This window comes from Elephantulus edwardii, unplaced genomic scaffold (genome assembly GCF_000299155.1).
Source record: "Elephantulus edwardii isolate Elephantulus edwardi_28Jun2011 unplaced genomic scaffold, EleEdw1.0 scaffold00003, whole genome shotgun sequence".
Taxonomy (NCBI): domain Eukaryota; kingdom Metazoa; phylum Chordata; class Mammalia; order Macroscelidea; family Macroscelididae; genus Elephantulus; species Elephantulus edwardii.
The window spans coordinates 35517314-35533128 of NW_006399753.1; the positions used below are offsets into that span (position 1 = coordinate 35517314).

The following is a 15815-nucleotide window of genomic DNA, read 5'->3' on the forward strand; positions in this document are numbered from 1 at the left end:
TACTTTCAACCAAATATGGCAGTATTCACTATCAACTTCTATTTTGCCAGATTAAGGAAAGGTACCAATATCTTGGGGATTCTGATTTATAGTTTCAGGAGAACACTTAAAGTCTCTTGCTTAGGAATCACCCCTGCTTTCACCACCCACAGCTGCATTCCTAGTTGCAGGACCACAGCTTCCAGTGGTGGGGGAGAGGGCAAGGCAATTTTAGATGATGTGGGAAAGAACTATCCGGGGATTACAGCATCCCACAGATTCCCCTGGAGGGGCATAGATAGGAATCTCTGATGAGGATCCTCCTTTTACCTCCTTTATATTGAAAGTGAACACACACTCATGAAGGTGGGTGGGCCAGCCCTTCATATTTTTATCTCCCCATATAGATAACAGCAGCTTCAACTGCCTTTACCAATTCTCTAACAAACCATTACTTTTAGAGTAGTATACAACATAGTCTTTTCATTTAATGCAATGGTTTTTATCCATTTCTGTACCCTGTAGGCTGAGGTGTGTATTCTTTGTTCTCATAAACTGTAACTTGGCCAAAATTGGTACAGAGTATCTTTTACTCCAATCCCTTGTGGTATACTGTCATTGCATCTGTCAGAATATATGCAAATCTCAACTTGGAATAAGTATCTGTTCCTATGAGGAGGCATATGCACCCACCTAGCGTTATTGGTGTCCTTGGTCCAATAGAATCTACTTGTCAACTATGAACAGAGAGTCATGCCCCAGGGAATCTGTCTTATAGTCAAGTGCAAGCTCAATATTAATGGTAGGCAGAGAAGTCATCATTGGCATTTTGTGCCTCAAGGGATGCAAGATGCATGTATCTAGATTTAGTTCATCTCTATATTATTATAGCATTCACACATCTGCTCATTTCATGGACCCAGTGGCCATCTCAAGTGAACATACCTAGAGATCCACCTATGGATTTTGATTGCCTTCTTAAAAATACTGGTTTGCATACAAAATCCATGTATGTTGTGTTTCACACACCTTCACTCACATTGTATTTCATGTGAAAATTTCCTTACATTGTGTTTTAGAAAATTAATCACCAATAGATCTATGTCTATTTTCCCATCTTTTCAGGTCCCCAATGGATGTTTTGTAATTCTTTTGAGCCCTCCCTCTACCCATTAAAACCTGAAATACTGTTATTTCCTCCTCTCCACACCCCTAGTCTCCTTGCCTACTCCAAGAAAGGGCTCTTTTTATGAGCATTGACATATTCCACTCTAATGTACCCTCTTAATTCACAAAGTGATTTCCATAAGTCCATGACCCCCATAGTTGTACCCTAAATATCCCAATTTTCCATCACCCATTTTTGCCTGACTATATATATAGTCAAGCCACAAGTCACCTCCCATGAGTCAGTAACAATCCAGACTTAATCGGCATTCATTATTGCCCAGTTCTTCTTCCATCATGGTTAGGAAGATAGCATGCGGTTCAGTTCATTCAGCTAGCTTGGTCTTGCCTTCTTCAATCAGTGTCTTTCCATCCGCTGGTCTTAATGCAGTGACTTTCCACATCCAATGTCCATATATTTGAGAATGTCATTTGTGAGCTATGTAGCCTTCTGCTGGTTGGTAGAAATTTCACAGGGCACTGCTCATATAGCAATCGATTCTGATAGCTTCTCAGGGGAGTCTCATGGTAGGACTTATGAAAAAGAGGCTACATGCACTCAGATACAGTGTGTGGCTTCTACATTCTGCCTGTAATTTGTTCGTGTATAAACTCTTTCCATTTTATTATGGAATTATTGTAGGCACTTCTTTCCCAGAATGTTTCTCTTATGTGAGTATTTCAGATATCATGATAATTTTATGTTAAGTTAGTAAAGTAAATCTGAACCTGCTGACTCAGAAAAAACATTTGGCCATGCCATCTAAGACAATTGTCTCATAACAAACTTTACAGAGGAATATTCGGCCTCCACAAGAAAAAGACTGATTTTAAAATAGGCAAAAGACATGGAAGGACTTTTCACAACAATGATGAATGAAAATATGGCTTCTCTGTAAATGTTTGTAAAATAACAATTAAAATAAAATTTTACTTTAAAAAAAAAAAAGACTTTTCCCAGAGGAAGACATTCAGATGGCCAAAAAATAATGAGTGGCAAAGTTTAACAGGACAGAAAGCACTATATTGTGGAGAGGATGTGTAGAGATAGAAACTTTCATACACTGTTGGTGGGATTGTAAAATGGTACAGCCACTCTGGGAGGCAGTTTGGTGTTTCCTCAAAAAGCTGAACATAGGAATCTCATATGGCCCAGCTATTCCACTGCTAGGAATATATACTAAGAAAATTAGAAGACACACAGATTTGTATACAAATGCTCATAGTAGCATTATTCACATCACAAAAACATGCAAACAGTTCAAATGTCCAACTACAATCAAATGGATTAAGAAATTATGGTATATTCACAAGATGGAATACTACGAAGTACTCAGGAGCAATGATTCTGAAAATTACTATGTAATTTGGGGGAGAGTGGAGAGCATTATGCTGAGTGAACTAACTCAGTCTCATAAAAACAAATAATGCATAAGACCATTATTGTAAAAATAGAAGGATAATTAGTAAAACATGTACGGAAACCCAAAAGGGTAAAGGCTGGGAGCAAAGGTGTAAGGATTGGTAGGGGTGAAATCACAGAGTTGCACAATTTGGTGGGTGGAGGGGGAGGGTGAAGAAAATGGGAAAGATCTGAAGGAGACCTTAAAAGACAGGTGGTCGTGGGCATAGTTCAATGGTGATTAATTTTAGAAAACACAATGAACGAGAATGATTATATGAAACACAGTGTGAATGATAAATAGTGTGAAACGTAATGTATACAAACTTTGTAAGCAAACAAATATAAAATAAATTAAAAACTCAGAAGGACAACTAGTAAAACGTGTATGGAGGTTCAAGTGTGGACGAGGTGGGAGCACAGGGGTGAAAATGGGCAGCGGGATATTGCCGAGTCACACAATTTGGTGGGTGGAATGAAGAGGAAAAAGAAAACAAGAAAAATCTGGCAAGGATCCAAAAAGATGAGGTAATGGTGAACATTTGGAAGCAGGAGTGGCATCCACTTCGTAAACAACTTGCCTCTGGAAACTATGAACTTTGAGAAATGACAATAGTTGTAAAGAGGCTTCGGGTATTTTGTTCATAGGGTCACGAGTTGTGCTTGACTCAACGGCAATCAACACAGTAATGATGGACATAGTCCAATGGTGATTAATTATACGAAGCATAACGAATGAAAATGACCCTTTGAAACACTATGTGAAGGAACGATAGTGTGAAACACAATGTGTACAGATTTTGTATGCACACCAACATAAGAGAAAAATTAATAAAGAAAGAGGAGATCTGGTGACACAGTGGTTAAAGAGTGTTCCTGCTAACTTCAAGGTCAGATAAGTGAATCCACCAGTTTCTCTACAGGCTAATGATGAGACAGACAGTTTGTATCTAGAAAGATATTCAGCCTTAAAAATCAAATGATACAGTTATACTATGGACATAGGACACAGGATCACTATGAATTGGAATCCACTCAATGGCAGTGGATTTGGTTTGTGAGGTGGTTCGTCATTGGGACAGTCTCAATGCTCAATTGCACGTGAGCTTTTGCCTTCCAAATGGGGCGTGGCATGCTGCAGCATATGGAAACATTCCACTCTAGAATCCCAGCAGTCACTGTAGGATAGCATTCACAGATTTTTGCCTTAATCTCCAGTCTGCATTAAACATACATAGCAGACTTCTACAAAGTCATGTTTACATAAGGGAAGTTTTTGGGTCATGTTTGATGTGTGTTACTGTCTCCCCCCCCCCCAAAAAAAGCGGGTGTCAGTTGAACTTTTGACCAAGGGTTGAGGCCTGCCAAAGAATGTGTCGTTTAAATCCCGTAATGAGAGGCTGGGTCATGCTAGGAAATATAGATGGTAAGTGAAAGAGAGGAAGACCCTCAGTGAGATGAACTGACCCAGTGCCTACAACAATGGTCAGAGTCCACTGATTTAGTAATGGTTGCAAGTTGAAAAGAATTCTGTTGAAATTTGCCTTAGAAACATAAAATAAGGCTGTAGTGAAAGTTTTTAATGAACTTTTGTTTCCAGTGAAAGTTTTTAATGGACTTTTGTTTCCAGCTTCTACAAAAGTTGGCTGTGATGCTGTTTGGGAGAAGGACCTTCATTCCCACATTTGCTACCAATTCAACCTACTTTCATTCCTCACGTGGAATGAGGCACATTCTTCATGCCAGCTGCAAGGAGGCACCTTACTAAGTATTGAGGATGAGCCGGAAGAAAATTTTATAAGGAGTAAGTAGGCATGTGATGCATTGTGATTTAAATACAATTAAAATGACTGATGGATGAAAGAAATAATTCTAAAAGAATTCTGTAAAAAAAGAAATTGCTTTCTTAGTGTAGTTCAGTCATATCAGAATTATAACATGAATCCTGGGTCATTGTATTTGGTTCCCAGGATTACATATGTCTGATGGATTTGAACAGCCAAACTTTTAGTTAGCAAACTTACACATTAAGTCCCCAGGACTAAGACTATGGCCATTGGGCAGAGCAGTCACATGTCCCTATAAATTGGAATCAACTAGACAGCACTTAACAACAGCAACAGCTTTAAAAATTCTTTTTGATCCATACTATCCTTTTTAATGGTTACATAGTATTGTAGATTGGCAAGAATAAATTTATCTTCTCTTACTGAATTCCCTGATTGGTATAAAAGGTTAAATGCTCAACTACAAACAAGAAGGTTGGTGGTTCAAACACATTTAGAGATGCTCAGGTCTGATGATCTGCTTCTGAAACAGCACAGATCTGAAAATGTTCTGGAGCAGTTCTGCTCTGTGCATAGGGTTATCATTGTTCAGGACTCTCTTGATGGCAACTCACAACAGTCTCCCAATATTAATTTTTATTCTAATTTTTATTATGTTTTATTCTAATTTTGACCTCTCTTTTCCATTATAAATAACTTCTGTCCATATCTTTGTGCATAGTTTCCTGATTATTTCTCTATAAGTTTGTAAAAAATTGATTCACTGGAACCAGAGCATATATAAGACTTTTTAAAAGCACATTTTAGTACTTTCTAGAAGAGTGATAACAAATATTTCAATAGTACATGTATGCCCTTTCTTCAACACGATGCAAAAGGAGAAACTTGTTAGTAATACTGACATGAGTCATACTACATAAAATATCAATTTCCAAAATTACTACTACCCCATAATGGTGTATATAAAATTTTAAACACCATTAAAAAATTTAAATTGCTGATCTTAAATGTTCTGATTTCCAAGTTTGCATAATGATGTAAAGATTTTTTTTTTAATAAAGAAAAGACATGTTAGAGATTTTGATTAAATACTTCAATTCCATAATTGGACTTTTGGGATTGTTTAGAAAAACAAAAGTCTACTCATAAAGCATTTTATTCTGATGCAGGCATTTTGTCCTGTTTTATTCTGATGGAGAGAACAGACTAAGGTGTCTTGCTAATTGTTTTTCCTACCAGCTTAAATTTTAAATTTTACTCTGATAAGAAAATGACTGGTAAAAAAAACTATGGTCTAAGGAATTATTTGAACTGTCAGCACTATTCAAAAGAACTTACGTTTGAGTTTGTTAACTGCAGTCAGTGTAAGAATCAGCCATGATTTAGTTGTCAGGCTAAATAGCTTGTTTTTGTAAATGTAAACACTGTTAGAAATACACAGTATTATTTTATGTGTATTATTGAATCAGTTGCACAATGGATATTCAAAATAAGTCCAAGATAAGCATAAATTTAACTCGATTAATTTGAAAATGTAACTTGTCACTTACCCTGGTGTTAATTATATCCTTATCACAACAACTGTTAGATCATTTTAGGAAATGTTTTTGAAAAGAAATATTGAAGAGATTCCATTTTAATACTACAGAAATTTGAAAGAGCAGGGCCCATGTGTATTATGTTGTTTCTGTTTAATGCTTTTGGGATTCTGAACATTATTAAGCACCTTTTGCTCTTTTCTTGAGTTAGTTTGTCCAATTTTCTGTTGTTCTATGAAATGTTCAATCACAGCAAATGCCTAGTTAGGTAGAGACATTAGCCTTTATAACCTGAATGCTCATACAGTCTGTCATCCAAATTGGAACTCTTTACTGAAAAAGAGACTGTGATTAATAATATGTGAAACCACCAGTGTAATCTAGAGTTTCCCAAGGAAATGGGACATATGTCTACCAGTTTAAAGCCTTAATCTGCCAGGCTTATACTCTCAGGCTGGCCCCCTGCATCGAGTTCAAAATAAATTGCATTCTGAAATAGATGAACCACAGAAAAAAATATTCACCTTTATAGACAGACAGAATAAATGAAAGTATCTGAAGGTGTCACAAAATTAGTAGCTTTCATTAATTTTCTGAGGCTGGTTTGTGGGTTGGGGTCTCCCCCACCTTAATCTTTTTGTGTAAGTAAACCAATAAACTAGTAGTATCAAGTCTATGCTCACACCCCATGTGGTGGAGTTGAACTGTGTTTTGTAGAATTTTTGATGCTTGGTTTGGGGTTTGTTTGTTTTTAGAAATAGGCCACCAGGCCTTTCTGAAAGAAAGACTCAAGCCAGCAACATTTCTGTTGTGCAAACATTAACTGTTTGTACCACCAAAGGACCCAATTGCACAAGTAGCACATTTATTTTAGAGTAATTTTAAAAAATTCAGGTGCATTTAAATAAAAATTTTAAACAAGAACCTCAATTACACCACTTCAGTAACCCTCTTTTTCTTCACCAACGTGTTTGTGCACAAGGACATACATAGCATTTATGGCAAAAATGTAATTAATTTTGGACATAAAGAACTGTGGTACTGTGGTTAGGAGCAGAGACCACAGAGTCAGCCAGCTGTTAAACTTTCTCTCACACAAGGGTGAAGAAACAGCTGTTTGTTTTCATTGAGCATGGTCTTCACAGTAAATCTCTTTCTTAAAGTTATTTGCATCATTTCTTGTCCAAATATGCAAGAGGCAATTTAGATACTTTGCTTCCTTGAATTAATTCTTCTTGGCAAGAAAGCTTCCAATGGATCTGCCTAAGGAGCAGAAAATGGGACATGGGGTCACAGAGCTGTGAGCCTCTCTCTAAAAGAGCCAGAGGAAGCTAGAATATCACAGTCCCTCACTGCCCCAGAACAGAAAGCTGATAAAGAGTCTGTAGCCCAACCCCATGCAGTCTTAGAGCTACACCAACAAATGACGTTCATTTAGTCGTTGTTGACTTACAGACATTACTTGCATTGTAGTACTGAGAATGAGGTCTATTAGGGAAATAAGTTGGAGAGTGGTGGATGCAAAGATTGTAAATCTAGATTTTAGCCCAGCAGTTCCCAGGGCCAATTCCTCAATAAGTCCAGACTCCGGTTTCAGTTCAGCAACACAAATTTAGGAAGCCTCTGGTTTTCTCAATCATGCATCAAGGTTTGCCTCAGAGCAGCACAGCAAACACTTTAACTGTGTGATCTTCATCTCAGGGCTCTTCTGGGTATACTTAGCTACAGTCTCTCCGCCACCAGCACCAGGGTCTTGCTCTCACCAGGGTCTTACTCCAGTCTCCTTCAAATCTTACAGCTCAGTGTGGGAAGTGCTCTTGCACGTGCATGCGCGCTCTCTCTCTCTCTCCCCTTCCCTCCCTTTTTCCTTTCCCCCACCTCATCCTAGTCCCACAGCTGTTGATGATTTGCAAGACCATGTCCCTGCAGTTAAGGCAGCTGGAGAACATGCTTAAGTAATGGCTTTTAAAAAGCTCACTTTAGGGTAACATAGGAGGATCTCTACTGGCAGCCCCTCTCTTGCTCTGCTTTGAATACTTTCTTTAATTTGAAGATATTTACCAAGGTCCTATCTTCTTTATTTTTTCCTTAACAGATTCCTAAAAATAAGCATTTTATTTTTTGCGTGTATAATATTTAAAAAACATTGAAGAGTAAAGAAAATTATTTTCCCAATATGTACCCATACAAATTTAACAGTGAATGCCTGTAGTAGGCACTTCACCACCACGATCACCACCACAACAAAAAATTGCTGTCAATGAGCCTTTTAGAAAAAGGCTGGGTCTGAACTTGGTGAGACCATGTTGTTTTGTTATTCTTCAACATGCTTGTTCTGTTATTCTGGAGCAATAGAGTGCCACTCAAGCACTTAAACTTTCCTGTCATTGACTAAGATTAAGCTCTCCTGGCCTAGTGCTTGCAAGGTATGTTGGCAATTCAAAAAAGGGAGTTCAAATCCACCAACTATTCCATTGGAGAAACATGGTTACACCCTCTGAAAACTCACTCAAGTGTAGGTTGTAAGGTGGTTCTATCAAGGCAAAGAGTGAAAAATGTTAAGAGTACCATGAATAAAAACAAATGTAATGCTGGCTTTTAAAAAAAACTGTATTTGTATTCCTTTCAGAACACTTAAGCAGTGAAGCAGTGACAGTGTGGATAGGTCTGAATCAGCTGGATGAGAATGCTGGCTGGCAGTGGTCAGACGGAACACCACTCAGCTATCTGAACTGGAGCCCAGGTACCCCAAAAGATATGCTGTGATCTGTAGCACCATCCTGCAGGCTCAAGATTTCCATGTATATACAAAACATGTTATTTTGAAAGTGGCTTATCAACATATTTTAAACCTCACTGAATTCATATAAGGCAAGCTGTTCCAGACAAGAAAATGGAAGCCAAGATGGTGCAGGAGGATTTGGGTCAGTGTCTGAATTCCAGTCGGTGTTCAAAAAATAACATCAAGTTGCAAAATATGGCTCTATTTAAAACAACTTAAACTAGATAATTTTTATATTTGGGAAATACTTTCATTATCATGCTAAGACTTTGACTGTAAAAACATAAATAAAATAATATATATAACAACAACATATATGGCAAAATGAAGATATGTTCCCTTGGTGTGAAAATTATATTTCAGTAAAATGAATTGCATTTATTTCTAATATTTTAAAAATATGTTTCTTTTCAGATATAAACTTTGAGCCATTTGTTGAATACCACTGTGGGACATTTAACTCGTTCGTGCCACATGCCTGGAAGAGTCTGGATTGTGATGCCACTTTGCCTTATATATGTAAAAAATATTTAACCCACACTGATCATGAAGTAATTGGTATGTGTTTTTATTTTAAGTTGTCCTTACATAATGTCTAATTACATTCCAAATATATTTAAATTCCTCCTTTTCTGTTAATTAATCATTTAAATTTAGTTTATATCTCTATGAATAAAAACGTATCTGTTATTCCAAATACACCATGTTCTTCCAAATACACTCCAAAACTACAACTAGAGTTTGACTGAAAACTTATTTGTGAAGCTGAGGTGGCCTAGTAGTTAAGGAGTTGTGCTGCCAACCCAAGGACAGGCAGTTCAAATCCACCAACTGCTCCACAGGACAAAAATGAGTAGTCCCCTCCCACGACATTTACAGACGCTGAAAACCCACTAGAGGGTCAGTTTAGAAGTCAGTTCTGTCTCAATGGCAATGATTGAATCTATGAGCCATCTTTGTGATGATGCAGGATCTGTTTCCTTCTCTTGTGCGTGAGGTTGCTATGAGTTAGGGTTGACTCTACAGCAGGCATCAACAACAGAGTAAAATAACCTTGCTATTTAGAACGCTGAATTTCTCCCTTTTGAAAAAAATATATTCTTAGTCATTCTGCATCAGAAAAACAAGATGTGCTTCTTTTTCTAGTCTAGCTGTATATTTTATTTCTGTTGTGTCATCTGCATAACACAGGTTATGACGAATCTTCCTCCAATCCTGACACCACATTTTTCTTCATGCAGTCCAGCTGCTTGAATGAATCAGAAAATAATTTTATAAAATTCTTTAACTCCATTGAATTACTACTTTCCCCTATATCTCTTATTAATAGTATCCCCACCAAACAATATACAAAAGCTGTGATTAAACTTTAAACAAAAGGTGTGATTAAAATTTAAATAATACCTAATTATAAGCTAGGACCTGAGGTCCTGTTATTTCTGTTTATAAGGTCTATTACTTCTATGATTTCTCGTAGTAATCAATGTCTTACCTGACAAAAACAGAACTATTTTTAAAAGAAATATCATTAGAAAAAACTCTAATTATATTTCATTCACTATGCAAAGGCATTTGACTGTGTGGACCACAACAAACTGTGGCTAACTCTAAGAATGCGGATCCCAGGACACTTGATCATGCTTATGTGAAACCTGTCCTTGGACCAGGAGTCAGTCATCAGAACAGAGCCAGGAAACACTGCATGGTTCAAAATTGGGAAGTGTGTAAGCTAGGGATGTGCCCTATATCCATACCTTTTCAATCTGTATGCAGAACAGATTATCTGGGCAGCGGGGCTCTAGGAGGAGAAATGTGGCATCAGGATTGGAGGAATAAACAATCTTCCTGATGCAGATGATACAACCCTGCTTGCTGAAACTGAAGAGGACCTGAAACACTTGCTGCAAAAGGTCAAGGACTGCCGCCTTCAATAGGATTGAAGCTGAATATTAAGAAAGTAAAGATTCTTACCACTGGCTCGATTGGCAGCATCATGATGGATGGTAAAGGGATTGAGATTGTGCACAGCTTTAATTTGTGTGGCTCCACAATCAATACTCTTAGCACCAATAGCCAGGAAATTAAAAGACATATTGCTTTGGGAAAGTCTGCTTTCAGAGACCTCTCCAGAGTACTGAAGAGTAATGATGTCAGTCTGGAGACTAAGGTGTGCCTGATCTGGGCCATCACTTGCTATGCTTCAGAGAGCTGGACAATGACTAGGGATGGTAGAAGGAGAATTGATGCCTTTGAGACGTGGTGTTGGAGAATAGTATTGAATATACCATGGACTGCTAAGAGAATGAACAGTTTTGTCCTGGAGAAGGTTAAACCAGCTTGCTCCTTGGAGGCAAAGATTCTGAAGCTTCATCTGACATGCTTTGGACATGTTGCAAGAAGGAGCAGTTCTTGGAGAGGGATGTCATGCTTGGGAGGGTGGAGGGACAGTGCTGGGGAGGAAGATCCTCGAAGAGATCGATTGATTCAATGACTAGGGTAATGGAGGTTGGTACGTCAGAGACAATAAGATTGGCACAGGATAGAGTGGGTTTTAGGGCTATTGTATAATAGGGTCACTATGAATCACAGGTTACTGGATGGCACATAACAACAACTTTTAAAGACAATTAGATTTGAAATTATAAGATACTACTTTTAAAATATTGCTTCTGTTAAGGAATAAGACTGAGTTTCTGAAAATTTAAGCAAAGAGATTCATTAAAGGATATTATAGCTGCAACTGGCAACAAATTGCAAAATTACAAATTGCTTCCCTTTGTACAGAAAATGTTGTTGTTGCTGTTGTATACTGTTGAGTCAGAACCAACCCATAGCTAACTCTTCAGTAGGTTTTGAAGACAATCACACTGGAGGAAATTGCCCATCTTTTGGAATCGAAGCTGCTGATAAATTCAAACCAAATGCCTTTGAGATGGCAGCTCAGCTTCTCACCATTAGCCCACTTTTTTTTAAAATTTAGTTTGTTTATTTTTCATTTCAATGAACATCTACAGAGATTTTGGAATTCCATTCATTCATTGTTGCACCATTAGCCCACTTTTATATACAAGAAATGTAGGAAAATAATAATCATTAGTAATCTATCAGTCACTTTAAGTCATGCATAAGTTACTCTACAGAAATCTTGTCCTAGAGCTAGTCTGCACTGTTGTTGTTAGGTGCCACTGAGTCGAGCATGACTCATAGTAACCCTGTGAACAAAATATCTGAACCCTGCTCTGTACTGCACCATCCTCTCACACTTCTAACACACAAGAGCCCTTTACAGCAGTCACCATATAAATCCACCTGGTTGAGGGTCTTTCTCTGCTTCACTAATCTTCTATCCTTCCCAACATCATATCCTTAGCCAAGGAATAGCACCTCCTAGCAATATGTTCAAAGTATGTGAGGCAAAGCCTCATTATTCTTGCCTTCAAAGAGCACTCCAGCTGCACCCTCTCCAAGATATATCTATTCATTCTCTTGGCTGTTCAAAGAGCACTCCAGCTGCACCCTCTCCAAGATATATCTATTCATTCTTTTGGCTGTTCTTGGGCTTGTCAGTGTTCTTCTCCAACACCACAACTAAAGGCATAAATTTTTTTTTCTTCTGTCATCCTTATTCATTGTCCAGCTCTCAGATGCATAGCTAGACTATGGCGTGAATCAGATGTACCTTAGTCTTCAAACTGATATCATTACTCCTCAATAATTTGGAAAGGACTCTAACTGTAGATTTTCCCAGTACAGTATGTTTCCTTATTTCTTTACTGCTGGTACCAAAGGTGTTAATTGTGGATCCATGCAATATGAAGCTGTTAACAGTAGCAATCTCCTCTCCATCCATCATGACGCTGCCTATCAGTCTAGCAGTAAGAATCTTTGTTTTCCTGACATTGATCTGTAATTCATACCTAAGTCTGCATTCCTTGATCTACTGCAACAAGTGCTTCAAGTCATCCTCACTTTGAATGAGGTTGTGTTATCTGCAGAGTCTCTCTCTGATCTTGAAGCCGTACTCCTCCTCACAGAGTCCAGCTTCTCTGATAATTTGCTCAGCATACAAATGGAGAGAGAATACCACCCTGGCACACTACCTTCCCAATTTGAAATCATGCAGTGCTCCCCTGCTTTGTTCATACAACAGCCTCCTGGTCCAGATATAGGTTGCATATGAGCACAGTCAAATGCTCTGGGATTCCCATTCTTCTCAATGTTAGCCACAACTTGTCGTGATCCACACAGCCAAACACCTTTGCATAGTCAATATAGCACAAATAGACATTCTTCTGGTGTTGCTTACTTTCAGCCAGTATCCATCTGACATCAGCAATTATATCCCTGGTGCCACGGCCTCTTCTAAATCCTGCTTGAACTTCTGGCAGTTCCTTATCTATGTATTGTACCAGCAATTTTTAAATTATATTCATCAGTATTTTGCTTGTTTGTATTTGATATCAATGATATTATTTGATAATTTCTACATTCAGTTGGATCACATTTCTTGGGCATGAGAACAAATATGAACCTCTTCCAATGGCCAGACAGCTGTCCTGGCAATTTTCCTGGTGAGTGCATGCATCTGTTAATCTAAACAAGTCAATTGGTTTCCTATCGATTCCTGTGGCCTTATTTTTTGTGAGTGCCTTCCATTCAGCTTCTACTTCCTCCTTCCATTACCATTGGCCCCTGTTCCGATGGTACTTCCTGAAATTTTTCAGTGTTAATCAATTCTATATGGTACAGTGACTCTGTATTCCCTCCAGCTTCTTTTGATGCTTTCTGCCCATAACATCTTTCAATATTGTGACAAGAGGCTTAAATTTCTTTTTCAGTTCTTTCAGCTTGAGGAAAGCAGAGAGTTCTTCTCTTTTTATTCTCCAATTCTAGCTCTCTGCATGTTCCATTATAATTCTTTGCTTTGTCATCCCAAGCTGCCCTATGAAATCGCCTGTTCAGTTCTTTAAAGTCAACATGTTTTGACTTCTTGATTCTCCATTTCATTTTGCAAAAGTGGTTTTACTTATCTACCAAGGATCAAGACAGCATATGCAGAAACGTTCTAAGAGTAACTAAAATTCTGCATTCCTTCCTTTCTGTCCACAACCCTATATCAGTCAGTGCAGATCAATCCATTGCTGTGAATTTGTCACGTCGTCATAACTGAACCAATAGGCAACATCATGAGAAATGGAGGAAAAAAATGAAGTTGTCAAGGTTTTAATTTTACTTAGAGCCGTAAATAACATCTATGATAGCAGCAGTCAGGATATCAAAAGATATGTTATATTGCATTGGGCAAATCTGATGCCAAAGACCTCTTTAAAGTACTAATGAGCAAAGATGTCAGTTTTGAAGACTAAGGTACAACTGACCGAAGATGTGGTATTTTTAACTGTTCATGTGCATGTGAAAGGCAGGAAATGAATACAGAATATTAGAGAATTGATGTATTTGAATTTTGATGGTGAAGAGTATTAATATAACATGAACTGACGAAGGCAAAATCAAACCTGTCTTGGAAGTGCAGCCAGGTTGCTCCTTCGATGCAAAAAGATTAGATTTGTCTCACATACTTTGGGCATGTAATCAGATGAGGCCTGTACTTGGAAAAAGGCATCATGCTTGGAAAAGCAAAGGGTTAGTACAGGAGAAGGTGACTTTCAAGGAAATGGATTTATAAAGTGACTACAACAAAGGGCTTAGGCACAGTGGAGATGGTTCATATGGTGCAGATAAAGCAAGGTTTCAATTTGCTGTAAATGGAATTGCTAACGAGTTGAAGTAGATTCAAATCTAAAAACCCCATGAACTTGGCTTCAAATCCTCTTCCTTTTTAAGTCCTTAGGATAATACAAAATGGAGTGCAGTCTTGGCAAAAGCTTCTCCTGGGTAAGAACCTATATTTTTGGTGTTCTTCCACAGTCCTATTTTTTATTAGGAATTTCTATTGAAATTCATTGGTCACTATTATAAGAGTGACTTCTGCATGGATTTACTTTTCTTATGATATTTTGTGAAAAGAGATATGGCCATGTGGGGTCAGTCATATCTGACAGTTATCAGCTTCACAAAGGGGAACTGTCCCTATCAATAATATCAATAACACAAAATCAATTGCCATGAGGTCAAACATGTCCTCCATGCTCCCTTATGTCTCTCTAGTCATCTCAACATCAGTCTTACTATTTTGCTGTGTCTAAAATCCGATGTGATAGCTCAAAGACCATAGAACCATATTGAGGTAATCAAAAGGCTATCGAGATTGATAATAAAATACAGTAAAGACAGCTCCCAAAATGTGCATGCAAGGATATCAGCTGTGAGCCTCATGGCATTTTGGCCATGTTCCACAGTTCCCACCCCCAATTGTCCAACCAAGTTCTCAATTCTGCTAGTATTAGCTCCCTCCCACCCCTCCCAGCGTCTCATCTCATGTCAGGTCTCTGATTCTGCTGTCGGTGTTGCTGCTGTAGTTGTAGTTAGAGCAGGAAGGGAAGGGTGTCCTTCATTGTTTTGCTTTCTCTTAATGCACCAGAAGATCCATCTGCCTCTCCCTGCTGTCTTGCTCAATTCAATGGCAAGACTAGCCAAACCTCTTGTAGACTGTTGAGACTGGCCAATTCCCTTGTGGAATGTTAGATAGCCAATCTCCTGGTAGATAGACTAACATGCCCCATTAGCATATTCTCAACTATATACATGTTGTTGTTGTTGTTATGTGCCGTTGAGTTGCTTGCAACTCATAGTGACACTATGTACAACTGCCCTAAACCCTGCTCTGTCCTGAGCCAATTTCACTGTCTCTGATACACCCATCCTGATTACCCCAGTCAAGGGTCTTTCCCTCCTGTGCTGTCCCTCCACCCTCCCAAGCATGATGTCCCTCTCCAAGAACCGGTCCCTCCTTACAACATGTCCAAAGTATGTCAGATGAATCCTCAGAATCCTTGCCTCCAAGGAGCAGCCCTGTTTAACCCTCTCCAGGATGAAGCTGTTTGTTTTCTTAGTAGTCCATAGTACCCTCAATACTCTTCTCCAGCACCACAGCTCAAAGGCATCAATTCTCCTTCTATCCTCCCTAGTCATTGTCCAACTATCTGATGCATAACAAGTTATTGAAAGACCATGGCCTGTATCAGACTCACCTTAGTCTC

General features: G+C 38.4%; 1 protein-coding gene across 1 annotated transcript in view; it reads left to right on the forward strand.

Moving 5' to 3' along the window:
• Positions 1–15815, forward strand: part of PLA2R1 (phospholipase A2 receptor 1, 180kDa) — a 171689-nt gene that overhangs the window by 47938 nt on the left and 107936 nt on the right. The window contains exons 4-6 of the mRNA XM_006879370.1: positions 4179–4352; positions 8503–8616; positions 9070–9213. Of these exons, the coding sequence (XP_006879432.1) occupies positions 4179–4352; positions 8503–8616; positions 9070–9213 (432 nt within the window). The remainder of the gene's footprint in view (positions 1–4178; positions 4353–8502; positions 8617–9069; positions 9214–15815) is intronic.